The 27,853-nt window shown below is 42.4% G+C and overlaps 1 protein-coding gene across 2 annotated transcripts in view; it reads right to left on the bottom strand.

The window, feature by feature from the left end:
- CNOT6L (CCR4-NOT transcription complex subunit 6 like) overlaps window positions 1-27,739 on the bottom strand; it is a 32,033-nt gene extending 4,294 nt beyond the window's left edge. The window contains exons 1-10 of one of the 2 annotated variants that reach the window (XM_061360533.1): window positions 27,613-27,739; window positions 8,766-8,887; window positions 8,158-8,344; window positions 7,648-7,733; window positions 7,124-7,213; window positions 6,235-6,303; window positions 4,498-4,655; window positions 3,320-3,474; window positions 1,778-1,929; window positions 414-638 (exon numbers count right to left, since the gene is read on the bottom strand). In XM_061360533.1, coding sequence (XP_061216517.1) covers window positions 414-638; window positions 1,778-1,929; window positions 3,320-3,474; window positions 4,498-4,655; window positions 6,235-6,303; window positions 7,124-7,213; window positions 7,648-7,733; window positions 8,158-8,344; window positions 8,766-8,877 — 1,234 coding nt within the window. In that variant the 5' untranslated portion in view covers window positions 8,878-8,887; window positions 27,613-27,739. Of the gene's footprint in view, window positions 1-413; window positions 639-1,777; window positions 1,930-3,319; window positions 3,475-4,497; window positions 4,656-6,234; window positions 6,304-7,123; window positions 7,214-7,647; window positions 7,734-8,157; window positions 8,345-8,765; window positions 8,888-25,427; window positions 26,618-27,612 lie in introns of those variants that run through there. The other variant, XM_061360527.1, reaches the window with a different exon arrangement.
- Window positions 27,740-27,853: the final 114 nt, after the last annotated feature.

The raw sequence follows: 27,853 nt of genomic DNA, 5'->3' as shown, positions 1-27,853 counted from the left end.
GCTAAAGAGACAGATTTTCTACTTATACAAGCCACTAAGTATTGCATGTTGTAATTATGAAAGCAAACCTATCTCCTTAGAAAATGTTCATCTTCCATCAGGAACTCCCAACTTTCCTACTTATTTCTGCTGCTCAAGGCATGGGTACTTATTTAATGATATAATTAGGATCTATCTGTGCTTTTCTACCTCCTTATAGGCACAGCCAATTTTTCTAGAATGTACAGCTGATTGTGACAAGCAGCCTGCGCAATCGTAAGACTAGAATTCCCTTCAGCCAGCTTTCAAAAGACAGCTGCTGCTACTAAAGCTTTCATCCAGGGAAGTGCAAACCACACTACTGCCCTCAGAGGAAAAGAGGATTCAACCGTTCTAAGAGGGTAAGTTAAAAATTAAGCCAAAACCAGTCTTACCTGAATCAGGTAATGAGTTGAGATCTGCACAGAGCACCAGAGGGATAGAGTTAGGATCTGCTGTTGGACTACTGGGCCTGCTTGAGGCTTTCTCGAGGATATTTTTAAGTTCTGAGACAAACATCATTGTCTGAATGAGTTTCACATCTGAGTATTCAGGGTCCCAGTGCATGTGGGCATTGGCCACAATAAGCAGCTGTTTGTCCACATGAAGTGATTTCATACCTGAATAAACAAAGACGTTTCTATCAGTGAAAGGCTGACTGTGGGAATCTAGCAGATTCCTTCCTGTTAACATTCAGGATCTAGCTACAAAGGACTCCAAGTCAGACACACCAACAATGGATGTATTTTTATTGCTGGAAAAAGAGGCAATACCTGAACCACTACTCCTTTCTAAATCAGTATGTGACTAAGTCTGTCCAATATAGGAAAGAAACAGCCAGCATAATCTGAAACTCTTACAGTTGCATTACTTATCTACTCCTCAAGTGGCTATCACTTGACCTTGCACAACTATTCAATATTAAAGGCAATAGGGAGTTTCCTAACTCTTAGCTTCCACAGTACAGCAAATTGTTCCCTTGGAAAAAACCTCAAACCTGCTTATTAAATGTTAATGCTTAAATACAGTGCAGACCTGGCTGCTGCTTAACACTGTAGCTGCTTTTACTATTTATCCGAGAAACAGTACTCTGAAAGATGGGGCATAAAGCCACAGGCAGTTCCTTCCATTCCTGCAATTCAGACATTCTGCTCCTTTGAAGGCTATGCTGGCAACAAGCCATCAAAAAAACACCCAGACACGCAGACAGAGCAGGGTGGCAATTATAAGCACGTTGAAATTGTCTACTGCATCTGATCAAACTTAAATGAAAATGTGACAGCCAGTCAATCAAGTGGCATGAAAAGATATCTGATAATCTCATTCTTCTGCGCCAGTACATTAGCACTGTCTTACAGTCACTGGGGGGGGGGATTCAACCAAGGGAAAAAAAAAAGAGTTGAAAACAGAAGTTGAACATTATTGATAATGACTGGTAAGAGCCCATGCATACAAACACATTCAACTTGGAAAAGCTTAATTCTTCAAGTAGAAATTAACAGAGGAAGAAAGCAGGGACAAAAGCTTGAAAGGAGAAAGCTAAATGCTGGGTATCTGGCTGTGGACTAGAAAATCATGTTGTGTGTGTCCTGTCTTACCCACTGATGGGCTATCATACAGTAAACAGCATTTGCTCATCCATAAGTATTTGGTTACCATCAGCAATGGCAATAATATTCTTGAGAGCTCTATTATTTAGGAATAACTCATGCCTTTATGTGGTTTGAGTTATCAATGAGAGAACCATGGTCATACTCACTTGCTCCAAATAGTTCTTTGTGCACCTCTAACACCACGGCAACTCCGATGTTGTCCTTTGTCATCACTCTGTTTAACATAGCTTCTGAACCTTCAGAGTTAGCCATTGCCACTTGGTTGAACTCCACTGTATGCTTCTGCACTAGTGTAAACCTGATTAAACAAAGAGAATCACATGTGAACACGTCTGATGTACAGCTACATGAAAAGATGTGGTTCCTCTCTGCACTCCAGTATACCATGTCTAAGGAGAGAGCCTAGAGGCACGAGGTGAGGCACATTTCTTTTGTCTGCTCATTTTATAAAAGTGAAAACAGTTCTAAGAAATATTCCCCCAGTCAGGATAGAGCTCTTCATCTGGCAAGCAAGATACTCTCACAGGAGATGAGATACCTGGGGTTTAGGAACTGTTTACTTGTTTCAGCATAGCACTCCAAGAGGACTGTTCAGAGCAATGTCAGAGGTTATTGCACCTCTTCTGGAGTGTTCTAGGCAAAAAAATTAAGAAGAGATGGTAATTAAAGGCTTGCCTTTTACTACGGGCAAATGCATTGTGGAAAAACAGCTTCTTTGAAACCACCAGCTATCAGCATTAGTTTTGTGAACTTGGTTTTTCATTCCCTTCCAGCCTTAGGATGCCCCAAAGTGCCTTGTTTTAGGACAAACTGAAGGCTACCTATTGAAAGTTGGGGTCTTTTTCTGTTTGTGCTCTGAGAAAATGAGTGTTATGTCTTCTGTTCTCACATGTAAGAGCCAAAGCATAATAATCAGTTCTCTATATACCCTTGTTAGTTTCAAGGTTTGAAAAACATCAGCTGTTTGTTTTCACAGACTTCCCAGTCAAACCCAGTCAAATTGGTTTTATACATGATCTGAAAAGTTTATTTTTGTTTCTGGAAGAAGTGAAAACTCTGAAAGCCTTTGCAAAACTTCCATTCTAATTACTGAAACTGTTTTGAGGTAGTATTCAGAGGGATACTCAGTGTGGTACAACCTGTGAGCAGTTTACACAGACGAGAAGTGTGAATGCCACCACTTTTCCTCCCTTCCCAATAGTTTGATGCTTTTAGTGTAGCAGAACTTTTTGGATCAGGTATTCAACAACATCTTGATTCATACAGCAGAGAATATTCTGTGATCCTTTTGCAGTAACACATCTTTTAATACCTGATGATCAAGAAAGCACAGCTTCTAGATCTTTACTCTTAGAGGGATGAAACTGCTGTCAAGCAAGGCAGAAGTTTGTACGGAAGGTATTTATTAGATCTGTCAAAAAATGTGTACATAAACATGCAAGTTTTCACTTGTACCAGCTCTCCTGCAACTTCCCTGGTTTCTGAAGAAGTATTTTTGTTCATCTCTGAAAAGAATGGAAGGGCTGTGTTGCAAACAAAGCAGCAGAAAAGAAGGGAGGCTCATTCTTTGTCATGAACTTTCTATTTTGGTTTACAGTCCTTCAGCTACCACGTGCCCTGGGGAAAACATTCAGACCTAAATCAAGCTGGTTTTAATGTATTTTTTAAAAGCTGTTTCTGCCCCTTACTTTTCAGTTTTGAAGAATATTGCACAGCCGTCCACATGCTTTTTCTCCTGCTCAGACATGATTTTGGCACGTGACTTTGGAGAAAAAAATCCATCATATCCTCGTTCTTTCAAGGCTGGCAGAAAAAGGGTGAAGTATTGCTCTGTTTCCACTTCCTGGAATTAAACACAAATACCTTAGGCTAACACAGTCAAACAAACCATTCCTATTTCTGTACGGCAACTTGTGCCTGCCTTGGCTTGCAGTCAGCAGCTCTCATCAAAGCAAAAAGGTTCTGTTTGCACAAATCATGTCACTTCCTAGATTAATGGCCTACCAGAAACACATTTACATTCCTGCATATCCTCGAATTCCCCCAGAAGGGAAAGTGGCAGGTTTATTTTGAATAACAATAGATTACACCTGGTATTTTTGACATCTGAACACGGGTACCATCCTAGGTCAAAACTTCTGAGAGGTTGACAAGTATCCAGCAGCAATTAATATGTAATTTATTTCACACAAGGGTCTCTTGCTGCTCTGTAACAATACATTTTCTCTGTAGCAAAATTTGATCTCCAAGAGGATTTTAGAGGTTAATCTCTTGAGGTTTTCAGACAAAGGTAACTACTCTCTTCTTGAGCAAGATTTTTGCCTATCAGAACTTGCTTAAAAAATGAAAGAACAGTTTAAAGGCAGAAGCATTCAACTGTTCTAAACACTGGCAATATATTTCTAATGACACAGCAGGATACATGTGCCAATAACACTTGATATTTAACTGTGACCATAAGAGTCCCTTTGTTTACCAGTGAGAGTATTCTTGAGATTTTAACTTCTATGTCAAGCAGGAATGGACCAGGATTTGGGAATATATCATTTTCATTCTCCCCTTCTGCAGTAAACCCTATATACCCAGAGGGAGAATATTTAGGATGCTTATCTGAGCAGGAAAAGACCCAGATCTTCCAATACAGATTACCTACTAATTTAGCTAATTTTATCTCACTTGCTTTGTCTCATTTCATAAAACACAAGCCAATGCACAAACAAGGATCTCTGCACACAGCTTGTATGGGTAAGCCCCCAAATTTGTTAGCAAGCAGACGAGCATGATGTTCTCAAGAAAGCATTTCATTCTAAGAGCGGACGTTAATGTTTTCTGTTTCTGATGAAAAATAAAGTTATTTTCCAATTACCTGAAGACTAATAATATCTGCATCACAATTGACGATTTCTTCCATGATTCCCTTTTTTCTATACTCCCAGTTGAGTGCCCAAGATGGGCAGTAGCCATAGAGCTGCCGGGTGGCATATTTATCACACAGCACATTGTAACACATAACTGTGAATGAAGCTGGAAGGAAAGAAGAAAAGGGAAAGGTTATCAGCCTCTAAAGATTACAAATGCTGAACTTATTCAAGCCAAAATATTGGATCTTACATGGTCTATTCTGGAGCGCCTGCTGAACACAAGTCAGTGGGCTTATTCTACTGAGCATTTTATGAGCCAGCATTTACCAAACAAGGCTAAACTCTCCCTGAAAAAAAAAATCAGCATTACTTCCAAAAGGAGAAGGTGTTGTGGGCATTACAAAGTAATGCAATCCTATTTTGCTGTCGATTCTTGGTTACCTGTGGGGATGGGGGAGATCTAGATATAGGCAACAATTAGGAACAGCCTCTCACTTCGGTAAGAAATCAGACAGAAATGCTGCTTTAGAATGCTTCAGTTTTAGGCAGTTTGATTTCAAAACATTTGTACTACATCCTTAGCACCTGTAAAACATTTCTAAGTTGTATCTATCAAGCCTAAGAGGGAGAGAAATGTCTGGGTGAAGGCAGGGAAGAGAAAAAATGAATTCATCCATCAGCAAGCACCTAATAAATTATTTGGTTGCATTTGAAAAAAGAAAAGTCAGCATGCAGCTCATCAGATCATTCAGCTTCAAACACACTTCTTTCACACACAAGCTTCTGAACTCCCTTAGGTTTTACACCAAGATTAAAAAAGATGGGTAAATGCAACATCGTAACACCATGCCACTGGAAAAGACTGTTCAAATCTGCACAGAAAGAAGTGAGGTTTTACTATGAGGCTATCCCACAGAGGTACTTTTTCATACTCATAGTCACAGAAGATTTCTGCTGTCAGGTTTAATTTTATAACAACAAGCAATGTTATTGGTACAATTTTTACTATTAAATATTCCACAGCTCAATTGCCTAATGCTGTGTTTCCTAATGACCTCTGAATTCTACTTGTGCTCACAAAGTTTGATTATAAAAATAAAAAGAAAATTATAAAACTCCTCTGAGACATTGACTTAGGGAGGAATCTGAACAGAAATACCGAACTTAATCTGGTGGTGGTTTACAGGACTTCTGGCATTTTCCATTTCTTCCTGTTTTTTTTCTGGTTGGTTATATTCAGGACGAGCAGGGGAGGGAAAGCCGCTGGACTTGGGACAGCCTGAAGAAATGCTGCCTCTTGCACTTTACCAAAAGCAACAATAGAGGGCACTACACTGACTTCAGCCCCAGGCACTCCGCGTGTTTACTTGCAGATAGGCATTTCCCAAAGTCTCACTTCGGTTAGCCTGAGCGTGGACACAGCATTTGTACACCGTTATTTTACAGTTATCACTTCTGAGAAATGAATTTCTTTTAAAAAAAGCTCTTTTGCTTGGGCATCAGTGGCTGGAACAAGTGTGAAAAAAAGCCTAAAATTGAAAAGAAATGACCGGCATCCCATTCAAATTACAAAACTGGTATGTACAGCATAGCCATATGTTAATCATTTTAGTACCAATCAACACAAATTGCTATTTTCAACCTGCTCCGTGTAAGGCAGAAGACTTCTCTGAAAATAAATCCAAATAAAAGTTTCGCAGTGCATCACTGTGTGAACATAGGGAAAAGAACCGCAGATTTACCTGAGGGCAGAATTTGGTCTCGCTCTTTTAAAGTAATCCATGGCCTTGGAGGCAGCTGCTCAGGATGAACTATAAAAAAAAAATAGAAACCAGTGATTAACTCAGGGTTTATATTTGTAAGTTACAATTTATAAGTCAAAATGACAAGTGAACAATAATGTTCCATACTGTGCTTCGCAACCCCAACTCCCTGAATCTTTTTATACTCCAGGGCAGGCAACAATAATGTAAAGGGCAAATAACTACCTATAGTAAAGGCAAATTTGTCAGTTTTAAGGTTCATCACTGTTTTTGTCACTTGCTTTCTAATCTAGAAGCACCACCAATGTACTCCTCCATCTTGAATATATTGCTGAAGAAGGAGGGGTAAATCCTGTAGTGATTCAGACACACTTCTCCAAGAACCTCACCCTATATCCATCATTCCTGCAGTGTTTTAACCTATTAGACATCAAGAGGCAAACCAGAAAACTCAGTTACAGAACCACAACACAGGATTCAAGTCAGATACTGGATATTCTTAATCACTTTGGTATTTTGATATTTAAATTGCATATTCTGCTTGCATTTGGATTATAATTTCTAGTGGAAAGTATCAAAATGGCTTCAGCCAGAAAGATCTTGCAGTTTTGTTGGTAACTGAAGGGTTTCAAATAGAACAGTGGGAACAACTGGATGTAATACGGTAACATGAGAAAAGTCTGGACAATATAATTCGACCTCCTCTACAGTGTGTGTTTGTGTGTACAACTACAACCACTCGACAAATGCAAAAGCAGTTAGAAAACACTCTGCCTTCAGTGGTTCAGATTCTTGTTTTAGCAGGAAATGCTGTCAGAAATGCATGCTTTTAAACCACTTATGTCAATCAGAGCTCTAAGGCTGTCACCTGCTAGATTGTCAAGCATGTAGTTCAGTAGCTTCCGAGTTCCGTCTGGGTCCTGGTAGAGGCTGAGAATATCTTGTGATAAAGGATTGCCTGCCAACAGCATAAAACAACAACTGGGTGATTAGCTGCTTGACTTTCTCAAGGCTTTCCAACCAAAGAAAATCTCCATAATGAGAAGAGACAAACTGACTCAGAAGATATTCAGGTTGCTTAACTTGTAACTGTAGAGTACCACAGTAACAGATGCTACAGAAATAGCTGGCACAGACTTTTTTCTTTTGACTCACGTAATAATACAGTAGGTTAAAGGGTTTATTTACCTATCTACAGATATGAAATAGCCTCATAAGGAAGTTTGACAGCATTAAAAAAGCATCCTTTTCCAAACTGGCTTTTGCTACAAGCTTAGTATCTCAAATAAACTCTAACAAAATGCTGGGGTAATACACAAAGATTTTGAGTGCAGCCCCCTCAGTTATTCAAGAGAACTCCTAGGAATATTTAATTGCAAAGAACACACTCACCTTTCAAACCTAGGGTTTGTAGCTGGAAGAGCCGTCCAAGTTCATAAGGCAAAACCCGTAACAGATTGTTATTTAAAAACAATTCCCTGCAGCAAATGCAAAAAAAACAAAACTTTTGGTGAGTTTCACTTCATAAGTACGTCTTCAAAGATGACACTTTGCACCCTGATTTTTTTTGTGTGTTATGGAAAAATATGCCAATCTTCCCATTTCAAAGCATGACCAAAAAAACCCATAAAAACCACAAAAACCCCAAAATTGAATCAGGAAGAATTTAAACAGCAAGCAAGTATCAAGTCTCAATGAATGTTTCAGAGAAGAAACCACATAGCTTACAGACATGCACCTGTAGAGACCAGTAAAGAAGGGTAATGAACCCTACAGTAATTATTAGAACTGAAGCTTTGCACCCATCCTGAATTATTTGAAGAATGAAAAGGAAGATAAAATTCTTGGTCCCAATCCCAGAATATAGATTTTTGAAAAGTTAACCAGAATAATTTCTCTCACCTGAGAGATACCATGTTTCCTAGTTCTGCTGGTAAACTTCTGAGTTTGTTGGATGACAGATTCAGGTAAACCAGATTGTGAAGCTTGGCAATATCAGGTGGAATGCGAGTAAGATTGTTGTCATTGAGATGCAGAGCAGTCAAGTGTGTCAGCGACCAAAGTGATGTACTTAAACTCCGCACTCTACCTAAAAAAGAAAAGTAAAGAATCGCCTCTTCAGTCAGGTTTGTGCTCTTAAACCATCAGATATTCTATCACTTTGCTGGATCACTGAGTGACGCTTGCAGGAGATACCTTTGTGTATCTTCTCTCCAAGCAGACTTTAAATAATTATCTAACCCTCCTAGTTAAAAGGACAGAGGTACAGTTCTAGGGAAGCAGATGCGCTACCCAAAAACTCATGTCCAATCTGAGCTGCTGTTTTAAATGAACTGGGCTGAATATAAGCCAGCCAAGCTCAGACCCAACTGTTTAGTGAGCTACTACTCCTCCTCCCCCAGCTCAGTAAAACTCTTTTCCCAATAGGATCCCCTACCTGAAAGTGCCCGGTACGATTCTGGGGCACCAACAACCCCACTGAACCAAAATTCAAAACCAACTCAACTCACCCGAGATCTCTAACTCAGCCCAGTGTGACTTCTTCCCATTGGCTACCTCTTCTGCTGACATGATGGTGTAAATTCTGCGAGGATCTGGAGGATCATATTTTTCCTTTGGCATCCCTGTTAGTCTGAAAGACCATCAAAAACATTACTGTCTGCCATTCCACAACATTCCTTCATTTCTAGCCCCCCAGGAGCTTACCTTCACCAGTAATTGGAGAATAACCTGGAAATTGTCCCTGGACATGCCCTGGAGTTTCTGTACAATAAGTATTACGCTAACACCAGCCCAACTGCTCCTACCTCATGGAGTTAAGCAGGTCCTCAGACCTTTGCACAATACGGGCTCATAATGGAAAAGGGCATTTATTTCTGCAAAGTTTGGGTTTCTACAGTCATGTACAGCGTTATCTTGTACTGCCCCAGTGCAGACTTTCTGGATTTCCCAGTTTCTCTCCCAGACTGAAGCATAACCTACATCATTGCTGAGTTATTTGCTGCATGCAGAACCTGCAGACAAGATGACAGCATTTCATTGCTCCTGGCAAAAGCAGATGGGTTACTCCCTCCTGGAGTTTTCACAGGGAACCAGCGATTGAAGAGAAGGCTCTTCCCTTTGCTTTTACAGTAATTATTTTCAACATACAAAGTCCTATTTATACAAGACTCGAAACTGCAGTCTGGAGGGGAATTACCTCAATTTTTCCATTAACTGGCTATCTTCTCTGCTTTGTGCTTTTTCATGCTCAGTATCAGTCAAGACCTTTTTACTCCTAATGACCTAGGAGACCTAAAACGACTTCAGGTAAAACTCTCATTAGCTGTTATTGTACAGGGCTTCAGCCCAGACACAAACTGTAGTATCAGATGCATGGATATATTTTAATATCAGATGCATGCATTCTGGTCAGAAGAGAGCTTTGTTGTCCCACTCAAAAAACATACACCTTCCAGATGGCATGGGGAGAAGTTTCCTTCCATACCTCCCTCAGAGAAAGGCTTAGGAAGAGGGGCTGTTTGGTTTAAAAACATAAGGTTAGCTGAACTTGATGTTCACAGGTTTTTTCCTCCCCAGGCACATGAAATACCTGCCCTCAATTTGATACAAATCCAAAGCAGCTGGCTTACAGGATGGGTTTTTTTCTCCTCATACATACATCTGTACTACAACTGGCTGCAATAGCTGTGAATAGTGAAATAGCTGTGAATAATGAGTGAAAACTCATTCGGTTTGCTGAATTGACAAGACAGAAAATTATGAAGAATTTGGGGAACCAGTTCAGGGGATTTATTATTTTTTTTCGTCTTGTCCTGAACAAAGATCACAAGTCCCCTTTATGAGATTCAAGTACTGAGTTTCTTCCAACTGATACAGATCACCAAAACAGGGTTTGGGCATTGCAGAGGAGCAGGAATTGTCAGGGCTGTCCCCTGAGAAGGGTCTCAGTTACAGGTCTGGTGCTTCCCTCCCTGACAAACACGCAAGGAAATTCCATTCACACAGAATTAAGGCTCCCTGATGCAAGCACAGGGCAGATACGAGTCCCACATCTAATTATAGACAACTTCTATTTACAGGTGAAGTCATAAGGCGAGGAAAGCCACAGGGTAAGAGGATTCTGCCCTCACGCTGCTCAACTGCAGCAATTCAGTTCAGGGTGCTGAATGAAAAGATCATTTAAGGATACAGGATTATACCTGAGATCCTTTGATCCATGTTTCAGAACTCCAAAATCAGAAGTGGTACTTCCCAACACAGTTACATGCTTTGGGAACACTAAATCTCCAATGCTTGGGGTTTGCTGGATTTATCTTCCCTGTTAAATATGTGCAGAAGTAAGAGCAGCCCTGGACCCATGAAATGATTCCTCTCAGCCCCTGCTGAGAGCCACCAAAGCCCTATTTCAGCTTTTCTCCTGGGCATCCTTGCTCTTAGGCACATATGAAACTAATCCACATTCCACATGTCTCCACACAGCCCTTCCTGGGTTTTGCTAGACCCCTGGCACTGACCAGAGCCATCCAGCAGAGCCATGAATCGCTGCAAAGAACATGGTCCCAGGTCCAACGCCTGCGAGGAAACACATTGCAACACTATCACACTTTGTAGAAAAGTAATTTCCTCGAGGAGCATCAAGTGTGCTACCTAAGGTACTACTTGATACAAATTTCATGTGATAAGAGACCAGAATCAAAAAACCCACAGTCCCAGCGTTTCAGACCCAGCTTAAACAGAGTGAGCCTGTCCATGTCAAAAAGTAGCAAGCTAGTTTTGCAGCAAGCCACGCTGTAACATCACTGTCACAGGGCCACCTGCAATGATCCTTTAACAGAAAATGAGATTTTGTTACATGGCAATATTTATTTCATCTTTAAGGCATACTGCAGATTACAAGGGGAAACCTAAAAGCTCAGTGAAAATCAAGCAGAATACCAACAAAGGATTAAGGGTTTATGGCAGAAGGGAGGTTTTTTGATCTTTAAGACTTCGAACTGACCTAGGATGGGTCTCCACTTTGCTTTTTAATCTGTCACATCTTAGAACAATCCGTACTTCTACCACATCTGGACTTAGAACATCGCAAACTTTGCTGTCCAATACCCAGCAGCAGCATTTGGGTGAGCGCTTTGTGAAACTTGCTGTGCTTACCAAGTCCTTTGCATTCTTGTTTTCCACAGCGTGATACCATGTTAGTATCAGACACAGGGAGCTTTAAATTTCAGTTTCTGCACACTGAAGCTCCTGCTTGCCCCGCATACTGTTGACAAAAAGCTTTGGCTGTGGTTGTTTCCTATGGGCTTCTCAAGGTGCATTTCTAGCTCAAAAAGCAAGCGGGAGATTGTTAGTGCTTCTGCTCGCTGTTTCATCGCAAGCCAGGCTCAGATGACTAACAGCTCAGGAAGGTTCAGTCCAGCCAGGGGTCCTTGCTGTCACACACACATCAATTCAAAGCCTTGAAGCAGCTGCGGTCTCCTCCAGCTGCCAAGCAGCCTCGCTGGAAACCAGAGCAGGGCTTGGCATTCTCATTGCCAGATCCTTCACTGCTCACACTGGGGCAGAAGCTGGACAAACATCCCAGGGCCTGGTGAGGAAGTATTTAAAAAACTGTGGTGGTTGGACCATCTGAGTCACCCCACACTCAGCCATACCTGCCCACAGGCCAAGAGATGACCACCAACCAGGTGACGCCATCAAAAAGCTTCAGGATTACAATTTCCTCCTTGGCAGGGAACCCAATTGAATTATGCTGAAATATTGCTTGTTATAAGAAGTGCTCTGCCAATTGAAAGCAATTTGTGGCAGTCAAAGGCCTTCCAATGAAACAAGCCCTGAACTGCGAGTCAAACGGCATGCAGATTTTTCAGGTATTAGTCACTTTGTAATTATTTTGAAATCGTATTGACTCAAACGAGCATCAGTGTCATTTCCACAGTTACAGAAAACTGAAAACAAAACAAATATACTTTATTTCTTTTTCTTTTTTTTTTTTTTTTAACTGCATAACATCGAGCAAGACTTAAAAGACACCACATTTTTGGTTTTTTTTTTGTGAAGCAAAAATGAATTCTGCCTGGGTTCCCAACTCCAATCGTTCCCATCGCCCCCTCTGCTTGTCCTGGAACTAAACCAGTATCCAAAAATCCCAACCTATTTTTGCTCAGTCTTCAGGGACCTACACTGAGTTCTCTGAATCAGTTAACCCCTGCTAAAACTTGCTCTCCACTACAGACCTAACCATGTAAACTTAAATAGTATGACCCTGATATTGTGGAAATTAAAGACAACCTCAGAATGAGAACATCAGTGCATTAGTAAGAAAGCAAGTTCTGCACAAACTTGGAGATCTCAGGGTTCCTAACAATGTCATGCTTATGCCCCAACTCTCTGGCTCCAAGTCCATCCTGACAGCACAGGGTTATTCAGCTGAAACCCTAAGTATGACCCCAGGTGAACTTAAGCAGCTCTAGTTCAGCTGTATATAAAAAGGGTTAGGGAGAGAGTATTTGGTTTGGAAGAGTTGCAAGGAAGAGGTTTATGGCTTATTTTTTTACAAGCTTGTTTTTATATGCTGCTGTATTTGCTGTCTTTTGTGTATAGGGTGCACTGGTAATTAAAGACACCCACCCCCCCCCCCAGAAAAAAAAAGGAACAATGTAGCTACTGAAGGGGTAAAAAGTGTTAAAGAAGAACGTTTTGAGGTATCAGACCATACTACAGGCTTTTACTCTGAAGACTCATATTTTTGGGGCAACAAACAACAGAAGCTTCTGCATACTTGGGAGTTTCAGACAACCAGGTAAAAACAGAAAAGAGTCTTTTGTGCTTATCTATCTAAGAAGGTCTCAAGTTATACATGTATGGAGAATGTGAGATAGGGAGAACGCAGTTAGCAATATGAAATATAAACTGTGACTTTTCTTAGGGAGAAGCTGAAAGCAGCCTTACAAATAGCACCCACACGACAAGAGAAGAAGGGATACCATACTAAGGATTAGGAAATGTCTTAACTCATAGTATAATTTTTCTTGTATGGGTGGGGGAAATCAACAGCAGCTGCGAACATAAAAAATCTCTTCCATTACGCAGCACACACAAACACACCAAAGTAACTATCTCAGGGTTGTTGTGAGAGATTAAATGCACCACTATCATTTTTAATAAAGTCAGATCTCTTCTTCCAAAGACAAGTACCCCCATCAAGCAGAAGGATTAACATATATTCAACGGGAAGAGAAAGACTGCTCAGAGCTGCCCAGATTATCTGGCATCTGTGTTGCAGGAGGGCTTCAAAGCTGCATAGGTCAAAGCTGCTGCAAAATAATGACCAGTCCCTTCCCTAGGGAGGTACGAGACACATTTCTTAAATTATAGTCACTATAACGTGTTGTTCCACTTAAGTTCTTCCATACCTCAATGCATAAATGAATTGTCTGTTTCTAACAAGGAAGCAAATAGAAAAGAGCTGCAACTTCATCCTGCTCCAGTTCATGGATGTGTTGGCACAACTCAAAATCCTCGCCTCCAGCAGAGTGACATTCTTTGTGTTGTTTTTTCCTCCCAGCCTCTGTATATAGATGAGTCAAACTGCCAAAGCATTTTGAAAACCATCCAGCAGACTGCCCTGAATCATCCCTCCTTCCCCTGTGCAGTAACAGCTTACTGTCCATCCTCTTCCATATGGTGATCCCTCCCAGGAATTAAAAATCCTGCTGCCTGACGAAGCCAGAGCATATGCGTGCCCATGTATATACACAGGCACATGTTACTTATGTTGGAAAGCTGGAACACAAGCTGGAAAAGAGCCTTTTTTCTCTATGCGTTTTGTAAACAGGCCTAAATGGTTGCAAAGGGAGGAGAGGAAGGTTGCTCCTCTGTAATAAGCGTGCTCTGTTTTTATGAGTGCATGACAAAAGTCTCTCTATTTTGGCTCCCAAAAGGAGAAGGGAAAGTACAGCCAATACCCACAAATACAAAAACTGACTTAGAGTATTTCGGGGCGATGAAGTTCAAGAAAATAAAGTTGATTGTTAAAGGGATTTAAAACTAGCATTAGGATGTGTATATATGTGTTAGCATAAGGCACGCTAGTATATCATAGAGTATTTAGTGTATGTATACAAGAAAGAAAATATGCATGGGGAATTCTGACAGTCTTTTGCTTGGATTTGAGTTTTCTTCGTTGTGCTTTCCTGCGGGAACATGTTCAACCACCTCTGCATATGTTGTCTCTACCAAGAGTTTAATGCACACTGTGAGTTTGCCAACAAAGGTACTGTCTCCTTTCAATTTCTTATTCCAAGTAACCTGACTGGGAATAGAGATTATCAGTGAAACAAAAATGCCTCATCATGTTTTTTTCTTTTATTAAGAAGAGAAAATAAGTGGTTTCATACTGTCAATTCCCAATACTGAGATTACAAACAATCTTTGAGGAAAGTATAATCAAACTGGGTAAATAGCGACTACTTGGATACAAGCATCCTATCAAGAGAGAATACTTAAACAGCAAGTGGAAATAAATCGCAAGGCAAAGGATAAAATTTGAAGTGAGTATTAACTCTAAGGAGTAACAACTAAAATTTCAAGGTTGGCACCAGGGAGCTAGCAACAAATAAAGCCCACAAGTACAACTTACTCCTGTAATGCTGTTAGAAAAATACTTTGGCTTGCACTCTTCTCATCTGCTAATGCATTACAAAATACAGCAAGGTAATAAGGGGCTTTTCTTGAACCACATCAGTCATACATCTAAAACCAAACCTGCTTTAGTAAGGCATCTTTGTTGCTCTTAGGTTCAGTACTGAAATTCCTCAACTTGAAACTTTCAGTGAATCTTCATGCATATTGCAAGCTTAATGTTTTAATAAAACTGCCATCTTCTCCATGATCAAGACAAATACTAGATGTGGAAGATATTTCAACAAAGTAAGCTTCAGAAGTAATTTTCACAGTCTCTCCTTGTACCTATCACAAGGCACTTCTCCTTCAAGGACTACAGCTTTGTATTGCAACTCATGTAAGTAAAATGAGCAGAAGTGAGAAGACCTAAGTAGTGGGATCTCTATACTGATGGTCAGAAGATGAAATGCTGTTCCTCAAAGCTGTAAGTGGTCAGGAAGCATGCTTGTGCTGAAAAGCAGAAGGGACAGACTCTTATTATGGTGCTGCCCCTGCCTGGCAAAATTTTCTTTGCCATAGTCAAGGGAAAGCCATCCATCAGGTTATGAACAAGGTTGCACAGGCAGGAGGCATCTTCACAGAGTAACTTCAGGGTTGGGAAAAAGCATTACTGCTTGATCAGCTTGGTTGACAATTTGGGAAGTGTTGCAGTCTTTAACAAAGTGGCGGCAACCCTGTGTGAAACTGCATGCAGAATTTCACTCATGCAATCCAGCTAGTGAACAGAGAAGTGTGGTGAAAAGGACATGTCAACAGCAAGCACGGCAACAATATGATGGCATTTGTCCAAGCTTTGCTCTAGTTTTTATTCCATGTGGTACTTAGGTTAGGCTCAGCAAGAGGAGGCTATTTAAACTTTGCATGTTCAGTTTCACAGAAAATCCTCTCTTTGCTCACTAGCAAGTTCTTCATTGAGAGGTGCAGCAGTTCAGAAGGTTCCACTGGACGCTCTTGTACAAAGGGAGTCCCTGCACCTTAACTAAGTCCAGGAAGGAACTGCCTATGCCTGGCACACCAATGCTGCTCATGTGCTGTAAAGTCCCTGTAAGGCAAGCAAAACAAGATGTACGACCAGCTGCAGTGATGCTCACCCACCACATCCCGCCCCCTCTGCCTGTCCTGACTTCCGGCACAAGCTCAAGCATGGTGAAATACAAGTTGGAGTGGGAATAGTGAAATGCAAGAGGTAACCAAGAACCTACAGCTGGTTGTGAATTCAGTGGCAGTGGGATCGCAGGGGGCTTCATGACATCACTTCAGCAAAGACTGTGGAAGCTCAGAAAAGTATAGGAAAGTCACAGAAGCAAACCCTGGAGAAACAGAGCAAAAGCCAAGGGGGAGGAGTGGGAAGGGAGGAACAAGCTGTATTCGGTTAATTGTAGAGCCAACTGGCACTAGCTTGATGGAAATGCTAATTGTCCTACTGACATACACCCACTAGTTATTTCCCCCTGTTCCCTCATCTCCTCTAAACGAAGTAGAGTCTTTTCCTAAATCACAGGTGACACAAGAATATCCAGGTTTCCACCCTTCCTTTTCCTCCATGTCACACCCCCACTTACAAGAACAGCTGAACTATTTACTGCATGAAAATACTATGTAGCAGTAGTTATTTTTAATTTCTGTACTTAGTTAACATTATAGTCCTTGCTCCAAAAGAACTAGAAGAGTGTTTGAAAGCCTATTACTCCTAGTTGCATATGTGACAACTCCTGAATATCTCCATCAAGTCAGACAGTAATAACCTGCTTTTGTCTGCAGATGCCTTTTATAACGCCTGCTTTCAAAGGACCTCTTAAGGGCTAGCTTACATGCAAACACAGGCAGGTAGCTCCTCAAGAACAAAGCTCTGCTTAACAGAAACGCATACAAGGTGTCTATTATAGGGCAAGAAGAGTTTGAACAGGCAACCTGTAAATAAATCTAATCAGAAGCCCCTAAAGGGATCATATAAAGAGTAGATTTATTTACACAAGTATTGCCCCCTAGTTCAAAGAACTGACCCATTTCAAATGCTGTCCCATCCCCTGGAGAGCACTGGTCTTTTAATAAGATACAGGACAGAGGGGCTTAAAGGATTAAGAACTGCAGTCACTGGGAGTCTGGGGAAGGTAGCAGCTGGTGCTGGATCAGTAGGAAATACCGAGACAAAACGCTCTCCTGGGCTGCAGGCACAGAAGAAAAGCATCCGAGTGCAGCTGCAACTTAAAACAGGAGGTTTTCCTAATACCAGTTTGACACCAATAGGACCTGGGAGATGGAAAACTCTCAACACTAAGAACTGAGTGAGCATGAAGTGGTGTAGTGTGCAAGCATCCCTCTGAGCCTCAAGAGAAAGAGCTGTTTTATTGACGCGCCTAATCCAACACCTTGGCTCATTCAGTCTCTTGTTTAGAAATGATAAAGACCCTGTTCAGGTTGCCTCAAGCCAACACCTTGTCTCATTCAACTCCTCAGGATCAATAATTGGAGAGAAGTCAGCTATTGACCTGTTTCCTAAGCAAAGTTACACCAAAATTATTAATCCACACACACCACTGCAACAACTTGGAAGCTGTCTTCTCAAGGAACACTTCTTTCTTTCCTTACGATACAGTTCGAATCATCAATAACCTTTCATCCTTCAAAGTCTGTGCTAGGAGGAAAGAACAAATGAGATTATTTCCAAAGCTACAGCGCTATCTCACTCTTTCAGCAGTAGGCTGCCAGCACTTGAACAAAATAAGCAAAGCCTAGCAGCACTTCAGCTGCTCTCCCTATGTGATAGACAGATAATGGCCAGCTTATTGCCCACAATCTGGAGGTTTTTTGCGGCAATAATTAATAACAGGAAAATCTGCCACCACAAACCTTACTTCAGATAGCTTTAAATGTACAAGACCTGCCCTGTTCAACTACAGGTAGGTTTGGATGTGCCAAAACTCAAGATTACAAAAGGAGGAGTTAAAAAATACAGGCCAGAGGAAAAAGTACACACCAATAGTGGAAACTGTTTTGCAATTGCTGGCACAATAAATTAGCATTTTCATATTACAGCTCAGTTTCAACAAGCCACAAGATGCTGCATTAGTGCTCAAAGTAGCTGGGCTTGTATGCTCAGAAGAGGAGAAAGAAAAGGGATCTTTTTAAATAAAGCAGTTTATAGGCATAAACCCTTTTCTCATCAGGGTATATTTAAATGTACTTCACTTCTTTAATCAAAGAAGTAAAAAATCATGCCTGACAGCCTGAAAAAAAAAGCATATTATTTGGATACTGAAATGCAGTTAGTTCAGCTACTTCTGTACCTGACTGTCTGAATCTCTCCTATGTGCAATTATTTGGATACTTCAACTTCCTAAATTCTAGTTTTAAAATCCGTGCTGATGAGTAGCAAAGACTCTTCTAGCTACATTCCAGCAAAGTGAAAAATGAGAAACTACAACAACAGCCCAAGACAATCTCTGTGGGGACCAGGAAATTTACCACCAGCAGAAAAGCAAGATGTGGATATCTGGAAGCTAAACTATGGGCATCTGTGAAAGATGCCCACAACAAGCTGCCATTTCCAGAGGGTCAAGCGGCTACCTACTGCAGCAACGCTTTCAATCAACATTAGCAGCATGTTAATTCTGTCACCCAGAAGGACTGATGTAATATTTAGTTTCTTAGAGGGAAGCAAGCCATACAAGAACAAACCATGAGGTGTATATTAGCCGTCAGGGGGCATGGCCGAGAGCTGGTATGAATTGCGCTTGTTCCTGTGCCAGAAGGTAGGTTGAACTTGGGTGGATTCCTCTGTTCAGCCACTTCAAGGGATTTCACCTAAAGCATGTGTATCACCTAAGTAGGGAATACCTTTGACAATTTTTCCTGAAGTTCTTTAAACAGGTCAGTTTTCTGTTATTTCTAAAGTATCTAGCAGGTGAGAAGTTAATTCAGGAGTACCCTAATGTTGGTATTTGCAAAGGCTTCCTTGTGGTCCTCCCTTCCTTCATGCCATGCTGAGTTTTGATCTCAGTCCTTCACTGTTGATAGAGAGTTATGCAAACCACAGGGCAACACTGGAAAAGCTGCAGACCTGACACTTGCTTTCAAGGCACTGAGGGTCCAAGTACTCTCGACACTAAGTACTGTATAAACCTGCAAAATAGATAATGTGCTCTAAAAGTAAGCCAAATAAGAGAACTATGGCACAAAGCCCTGGTCCTGGCAAGCATCACTCACCACTGGGTAGCATGCACACTGTTGCTTTACAGAAACAGTGTCTAAAGTAAGAGCACAGACACAGTGGCTATGTGGAAGAGGAAGGTATGGATTCAGGAATGCTGCAGCACTGTTGACAGCTTGAGGTTTTGAAACACATAATTTTCCAAATAGAAAATTCTTCTGAGTTATACTCATCTCCCTTCATACACATCCAGGGTTGTTTTGTCCATAGTTGCAGCTGCCATGAAATAAGTGGCCATCTCTTTAAAATGGAATGGTTCCAGCTTTACGTGCACAGGATCTTGCAGTTCATCACAGGACTAGTCACTGTGCAGTCCTGAAGTCAAACCATACACCAAAAAACACATCAAAGGAAGAAATAGGCATACTAAATTCATAGTCTCACTGAAGATTTTGCTAAGTAAGTCTTCAAAAAGGCTATATAACCTTGTTATCTGAGACATTTCAAAGAGATCTTAGTACTGTGAAAAAACCCCCAAACCTCCTATCCACAGGTCTCAGATACTTAATACATCTGCTCCTCTCATCCACTTAGAATATTTGTAATTTATCCACTCCTTTGCAATCTTTTGCTCCAGACTGAGAAGGAGAAGCAAAAGGATCATTGCCCAGGTAGAATACAAGGTAAAGGCAAAAATACAAGCTAAGAGCCATCTGACAAGCTGAACCTGACTCTTCCTGGCACTTGTTGACTGTATTCTGGTATGTGAGAAGTTGTCTGGCCCCGTTTTCCTTTTGCTTTCTTAACTTTCCAAAACAAAAAGGGATTAGAGGAAAGGCGTTCACAAGTGGAAATTTCTGCTGGGTGGATAATTCATCCTGTGCTAGCTCTCTCCCACTTCCAGGGCCAGTTTTAAATTCATGTAACAGAATAAATATAAATTGACTTGTAAGGGTTAGAGGAAGCAGTAACCAGTTTTCTGGAACTATTGCTCCATTTGGCCTTTTCCTGCCTGGAGCTGCAAGTTCCATGACTGTGAGAAAATGCAAAGAAGAGTGTTTTCTTTTACCTGGAGAGCACAGTTTCTGACAACTGTTCTGCTTTTAAATCCCTTGCAGATCAGTTTGAAGTCTCCTATCTGTATCAGCAGGAAGTTCTGTTTTGCAGCAGACATTGTCATATGTGCATACCAATACATGCTCTGACAAGAAGCAAGTGAACCAACCCTTTCCAAAAGGCTGGGAAACACTGGCAGTGTCCCAGTGCTGGTACTGGTTCCTATCCATGTTTCTCCCCATGGATAACTGGGTGACAACTCTCATGCTTTCCTTTGAAGCAACAAGAAAAATGAGGGATATTCTCCACATGTTAAGGCTGACTCAAGATAAAAAGACATTTATTTGAGGGATATATATCACGTTTGTGCCATTTGGAAGCTTACTGACCTCACACAAGTATGTATGGCAAGCAAGTCTGGGGTGTGTGTTCACCTCCACCCCCAAGAGAAACTCCCTAGCTTCCATGGAAGAGACAAATTTATCTTGAGTGCTTGAAGAGCACCTTTCATTTGAAGCTTCCAAATAACTTTTTAGGCCATGAAATCTTAGTATTAAGCACCAGGAGCAAGAAGGGCTGCAGGCCATATAGCTGAAAACATAAAAACCTGCAGGACCTCTCCACTCTGCTGTTCACAAAACATGGGATGATAATATCCAGCAAAGCACACAAAGTATGTCTTCTGCTTCCTTGTTTTCTAAGTTTTCCTCTAGTACATGGAAAAGTTAACACCTAAAAACATGCAGAAAGAAATCCTCAACGTGCTTCTCTCTCCACATACTTAAAGCCAAGCCAGAGCCTTCTGAGAGAATTTCCAGATTGATTTCTTAGGAAGAAAAAAAAAAAGCAAAACTTATTTGTGATTAGAAGGTACAAAGATGTTCAGATGGAAGCATTCCTTAAAAGCAAGGGGGAAACTACCCAATCAATTCATTCAGCTGCCCTAAAGGATAAAGAGCACACTTAAGCACCATGTACAAATCCTGACTGTTATTAACAGCTTGATCAAAAGCAGTTGTTTTATGTAGTTATCTTTGTACTTGTGAAATCTGATAAACTAAAAAAAAAAAAGAAGTTCAATGAACTCTGACACCAAAGCAAAAAGGGGAAAAAGGAAGAGGAGGTCACTTCACACTACTGCTCCCTATGTGAGGTTCAGGTCCCTCACTTGGAGAAAAAAATCGCTGGAGAGGTTGTTTCAGCTGGTGTCAGAGTGGGCACTCCTGGAAATAAAGAAGTTTTCTGGGTCTCAAATGCACCTAAAAGGCAGACAGCTCACATTTACAAAACTTTGTTTAGCAGCCCCCCCAAAAAACCCACCTTTTCAAAGCTATCTGTCAGTAAGGCAGGTTTCTGGAGTTGTCAAAATGTCTCAAGAATAAAAGCAAAGCCATTTCTTAAGTAGGGAAACCTCCCTTTTCAATACCAGGACCCCATAAGGTGAAGGCTACATATCCCTTCTCTCTGTAGCTATGAGCTGTGGCATGTGTATTGCTAAAGCAGAAGGTAACCACTTTTCCTCCTTGCTTCTCCTGAGGAGACCTTCTCCTCCCTGCCTGCAGACAACAAAACCTCTCTCCATAGCCATGCAAGGCTAAACATTCCTCTCTCTTCTGCAACTTGCAGAGCTGCTTCAGCCCACAAATATTTTTTGCCTTTAAAAATATTTAAGATAGTTTGTGTTTTTTTGTTTCACATGTTGTAAATAGGAGACTGGGGAGCTGCTGACTTGCAGTAGCAGTCATAGAAGGATTTGTGGCCAGGACAAAGCACCCTTAGGCAGGAGATCTGGTTTACAATCCCCTTTCTAGTGCAGGCCTCTGGAGACCACAGGTAGGTGCATAACTTGGGAGGGGCAAAGCCACACGGGCTCTTCAAGGAGAGGTGCCTCCAGCAGTTTCCCAGCCATAAAAATTCCTGCTGCTCCTAGCTGAGGGCACAATAGGTTTTCTTTAGGGTAAGGAATAATCCTGATTCACAACAGCAGGGATGATGGCAGGGTGCTGTGAAGGATTTAGTCCGTTGGTGTCTGTAAACAAAGATTTACTAGTCCTCAAGCTGCAAATGGGGCAGGGAAACCCAAAATGAAAACCCTTATGAAGATCTATCATCGGGCTGTCAAATATATTCCTAGACTCTTCCCCCAAGTGACCTGCCAGAATTGGAGCCAGGTGACCCTGCTGCTGTTCTGAGCCTGAGACCACTACTTTTGACACTGCCATTTTTAACCACCACTGTCACATGCAAGCCTGAATTTGCTTTGGGCAGCGAGGTGAAGAGGGAAAACCCTTCCTCTTCCTCTTTCCTCAGGCCCTACTCTCACTGTTGTGCTCCAAGTGGAAGTTTCACTTTCCCCAACGTTTTTACTTTTGACAAAGAGGGGAAAAGTATTTATTTTCTCTGCTGATGGCACAATCTGAACACCTTTGTTAATAGGACTGTGTTGTAAATCTGCCTGCAGGCAATGTCCACGTGGTGTTAACTTCATTTAAAATACGCACCTATACCAGACTTTATACCCAATGAAATCTGCAGTCCCTTTTCGTCTCGTTTTATATACCTTTCTCAGAGAAAACATAAAGCTCCCTTACAGGCAAACAGAATGTGAAAGACAATAATAAACCATTTAGCTAAATGCCAAGCAGAAATAGCTACAATCCCGTGCAAGCATAAAGCACCATTAATCATTTACATCAGGAAATACCAAAGTGAGGGTGAACACACACAACCTTATCTGTGCCTTGTGTACACATGGAGGTTACAAGCATTAGTTACTTGTGTGCATGACACACGATGGCTAAATGGGATTCTGCTCCTTAGCCACAGGCACTGACTTCCTACAGCTTCCAAAATCTCTGTGTTCACTCACTACAAGTGAGTTGTAGCTAAAAATGTTGAGAGCTGCTGCTGCTTCATCTTGGAGCATTTTTACCAGCACTGGTTTAATATCTTCCATTGAAAGGGGTGAAATTTGTTTCTTGTAGAACATCATGCAATGCACTTCTGCCTCAAATTATGCATTTCTGCCTACCTTGAATGATATATTCAATGACCACCTCTCAAACCCCGGAGGGAAAGCTTTCTGGTAGTGTCTAAACACTGTCAAGTTACTTGATCCTCTGTAGGGATATGTACAAGCAACTGTACACATTGTTTTTCTAAACAGGATTCCAGAGTAACTTTTTTGGAGAGATTTCCTTCCAGTGTTCTCTTGTATTCAGAGTACTATCAGTTTGGGTTGTGGCTTTGGGGGGAGTTGCAGGGGTTGTTTGTTTGGGGCTTTTGTGGATTTTTTTCTTGTTTTCAACTCTAAGAGAGAAGTTTTTCCCCAGATAACAGAAACCAACTCCCATCCAGTACCTTGCCATTACAGGTAGGTATCACAAAGCCCTGTTATGAATTTACCAAGCTTCAAACAAAGCCAGTCAGTGTGTTCAGCTAAAGACCTTTCATGGAGTCTCTCTACAACTTTCTCTGAGATTTATTCCAAAGCACTCCTGAAAGAGCCACAAATGGATCCAGTAAATCTTGTGCACAGAAAGTCTCTTGGCCATCTCCTGTGGGGTATACTTCAGGGTTTACTTTGACCTCTATGAACTGATCTTTATTTGGGTGGTCTTGAGGTGGGAGGTACATGTGTGAATCTGATTACATGGAACTGAGATGCACAAGCCTTTTAAGGTGGGGAAGGGGAGCAAGAGAATTTCAGGAACATTGCCACTGAGTAAAGATAAAGAAACACCCTGAGACAGTCTCTTTTTTTTTTTTTTTTTTATCATTACAGGTGAGATGGAGAAGCTGCACAGGCATACCACTGAAACCCAAAGAACTAATCAAAAGGTGAAGTTACACGGCTGATCTAAGAACCAACACTTTTAAAACACGTGGACACCCTGCAGCCTCCACTTCCTGCTCTGTTTATTTATTTGCGGTCAGGTTAGTGAGCAAAAGTGGTTCAGCACAGGGTCCGACGTGTGGCAGGGCTGGGAGCAAAGCAGCAGTTCCCCTTCCGGCACTAGCAAAGTTCAGTTGGCTCCGCTGGGATAGATGCACCATTGAGACAGTGTGCTGTATGTTGACACACACGTTAGCTGATAACCTGATAAAAGGGGGAAAAAGCACAGCTCATGGATTTAGTCAGGGTTTTTAACACAGCTTTCCACAGCAACGGAAGACCTGACAGCTGTCCTGAACAAGCTAAGTACAGCATCGAAGTCACCTCGCTCCCCCAGCCTGAGCCACCCCAGGGGCACAGACAAATGTCCTCTACAGAGCTATCTGTATCTTTCTGGTGAGAGTAAATCTGTCTGAGACAGGATAAATGCCCTGATAAACTGCAGAAAGCAAGCAACAAGCACCCAAGTCTTGATTATAGCCTGTCATCAAGAAAAGCACCGAATTTTGGGGGGGGGGGGGGAATATTATGAGAGGCTTAGTATTTAATGCTCTAAAGTTGTAAATCCACAGCAAATCCTCCTGGGTTTAAATATGCCTAAGACATATTTTAACTTATTTTTGCCCAAATGCCATCTTCTGCTCCCAAACAAATAAGCTGCACTGTTACTTTTGCTTTCTCAGGGTTCTGCAAATGAGGTTGCATCCAGCACCTCGAGTGCCCTTCTGGCATCACAAAAGCTCTTTCCAATACATAGTAAGCAAACCATTTATTTGTATTCATCTCCCCTTTTAAACTCAAATAACGCAAAAGAGTCCAGCAGATTAAAGCAGATATAAGCAGTATCTTTTTAATGGGTGGTGAAAAAAAAGTTTGCCCTAAAATTATTCATGCTACTGAGGCATAATTTTACCACTTAAAAACAGAATGGCCCAGCAAAGGTTTCAAAAACAAGAAAAAAGAAATACACCTCCCCAGTTGTGCACACTGTCTCTGAACAAAAAAAGACAGTGGCTACTGTGATCTACCTTAGTTTTTCTTCTTGGTGTTATAGATTTAAATTAAGTAAAGACTTATCCAGTGTGGAAACAAATTTTTTCTCCAGTGGTGCCTTTTTTATTTTACTGCCAGAGTCTGCATACACCTTGGGATCATTTTCTTGCTTGTCTCTTATAAAACTGGTGTGAAGACTAAATATTACTGCACTTGGAAAACTTGGTCAAAAGCCTGCCTCCGTTTTTGCAAAACCAAGATTGCTAATGAAAAACCACTGCAGTCCCGATGGGAAAAAAAAATAAATAAAATCCCAGCTTATCACATGAAATGGAAGTTTTATAAACACCTTTTGAGGGAAAGAAAACAAGTAGCAGCCGTAATATCACTTACTTCCAGGAGAGAGTTCTCACTGCAAATGTGAACTCCTACAGACTGTGGATGGGAAGAGGAGAGCCATGCACAGAAACTAAACTTGACCAGTCGTCCCTTCCAAGCCAGGCAAATGAATGTCTGACTACACTACATTCCCAGAGCATGGTGCTTTACTGGCAGCAGCGCTGCCACCATGATATGGAAAAACAGCCTTTAGAAACGAAAACAAGCTGTATCAGTAAAAGTGCACTTTTGCAGATAACTGCTTCTACAGCTAGGACTTCTGCTGGCACAGCTATGTCAGTCACGGGTCACACTTCGTCACAGAGCTTGCAGACAGAGCTGTGCCAGCAGAAGTTTGCCATACAGACATGGTGAGAAACTCAATGGTGACTAAAATGAATGTGCAACGTTCTGTGGTTTCCATACTGCTGCCAAACTCTGTTTTTCTAACTGTCTGGTGATGGGTTGTCTTACTTCAATGCTGGTGGCACATTAGGACCTCAGCTTTCCAATGACAGAAGAAACCTAAAGTTAGTTCAGGAATGTGGCAATACCTATCAGCCGTTTACACTGCACTTTATCCTTCAATTAAATATACAAACTGAACTGGAAAGAGTGCCTGTAGGAAGAAAAGATGAAATGGAATAAATTAAATTCTGCTGTGCTTCAGCACTCAGACAGCCCTTGCTTTTAGTGCTAAGAGAACAAAACTGAAAGTGTTTAACGGGATTTGTTTAGCAGACAGCAGAGCACTGCAAAATTGCCAGTGTTCAGTTAAACTGAACAATCAATCTGTAACAGGGCTTTTGTCATCTTCAATCACCTTTGAAGACAGGGAGCAAGGAGATTTAACGCTGGAGTTGATGCTCTGACATAAGCTCCGTTTTGGATGAACTGGGCTGTGTTTCAGAAAAGCAATGTTTGGCAGTACAAATTTCACTGTCGCTTCTTATTTTGATAGGGAAATAAAATCACTGGCAGTGCTGTATTTTTAAATGCCATGCTCAACCCTCATCAGAGGTTTTTGGCCCTCCAAACTGGGATACAGCTTCTAGGAATTCCTTGGGTTGTGTCACAAGGAAGATTTTGGTGTTACAAGTAATGTATTTTTTAGGGAGGGAAACACCTCAAAGGAATGTCACGGGCTAAAATTAAACACATTATCATCACTTTCATTATCAACCACGTCTACACGCACAGGAAGTATAACCATGAGCGACTTTGGGATGAGGTGTTTTCCCCTCCAGGTTAGTTTTTGGATGCACGACAGCGCGTTTGTGCTCGGTGTCACAGGGAGGGGATGGCACAGGTATGAAATGAATTGTAGCAAACCCTCCTGCTTGGACAAGGCCATCTAAACTTCCTATCAGCAGGCTGGCTCAGGACAAGCTGTAACTCCACAGAGCAAACGCTTAGCAAGCCTATTCAAAGTTTCAAAAACAGCCTGATAAAACCCTACTTGCCGAAAGATTTCAGAAGGTCAGATAAAACTTGGAGTGGCCATGAAAGGCAGGAAGCAACCAAGCCCTCCGCCATGTTTACCGAAAGTACTTAAGTTTAAAACGCAAGCCCCAAACTGTTACAAAAACTCAGTGTTTAGGTGCACTGTTTTATCTGCGAGCACCACTGCCGGAGCTGGAAGCCCAGCTTTTATTGCAGGTGACATTCCTGCCTGTCTTCCTCATATGGGACCTGCTGTGGAGTACCAGGCAAAAGCGTCCAGACCTCTGCCTTCCCGAAAAAACATCCCCCAAGCCCCTCTGTGGGGTCATCATGTGAATGTCCCACCATAGGATGCTGGCCAACGCAGAAGGGACTGGGGCCAAGTGCTTGTGCCATGGCCCGGGGTCACCCCACTGCGCCCAGCCTGGGCTATGGGGTGACCTGGCATCCCAAAAGCAACTCGGGGGAGGGCTGCCAGTGCCGCCGCGGCCCAGCCTCCAGGGACCCCCGCTTCCTCCTCACGGGGAGGACCCTCCGGGTCGCCCCTCGCCGGGAATAAACCCGCAGCCCCCCCCCCCGCACCGGTACACACGGATCCGTGTCCCTGAGGGCTCAGAGCGGCGGGTCCGAGGCGGCCCAGGCCGCGGCAGCAACCACGGGTGCTGGCCCCGGTGCTGGCGGGGCCCGACATGGCGGCGAGGGCCCGCTCCCCGCCTCCCCCGCGCCCCGCCAGGCCCCGTCGGGCCGCGGCACTCACCTGCATCCGGCGCGGCGGGGCGGCGGGGCCGGCGGCGGCGGCAGGGCGGCGGCAGGGCGGCGGCGGCGGGCAGCAACGACATGCAGGCGGCGGCCCGCCGGGAAGCGGGACCGGGCCGAGGACGGAGCCGCGGGGCCGGAGCTCGGGCGGCGCGGAGGGCGGAGGAGACGGAGGAGGGGGCGGGCACGGGGAGGCGGGAGGCGGGCGGCGGGGCTGTGGCGGGGCCGGCGGGTGGGCGGAG

This window comes from Neopsephotus bourkii, unplaced genomic scaffold, assembly GCF_033783945.1.
Source record: "Neopsephotus bourkii isolate Nb327-2 ecotype Australia unplaced genomic scaffold, CSIRO-AGI_Nbou_v1 NB_107, whole genome shotgun sequence".
Taxonomy (NCBI): domain Eukaryota; kingdom Metazoa; phylum Chordata; class Aves; order Psittaciformes; family Psittacidae; genus Neopsephotus; species Neopsephotus bourkii.
This window is presented reverse-complemented; position numbering and strand designations above follow the sequence as displayed.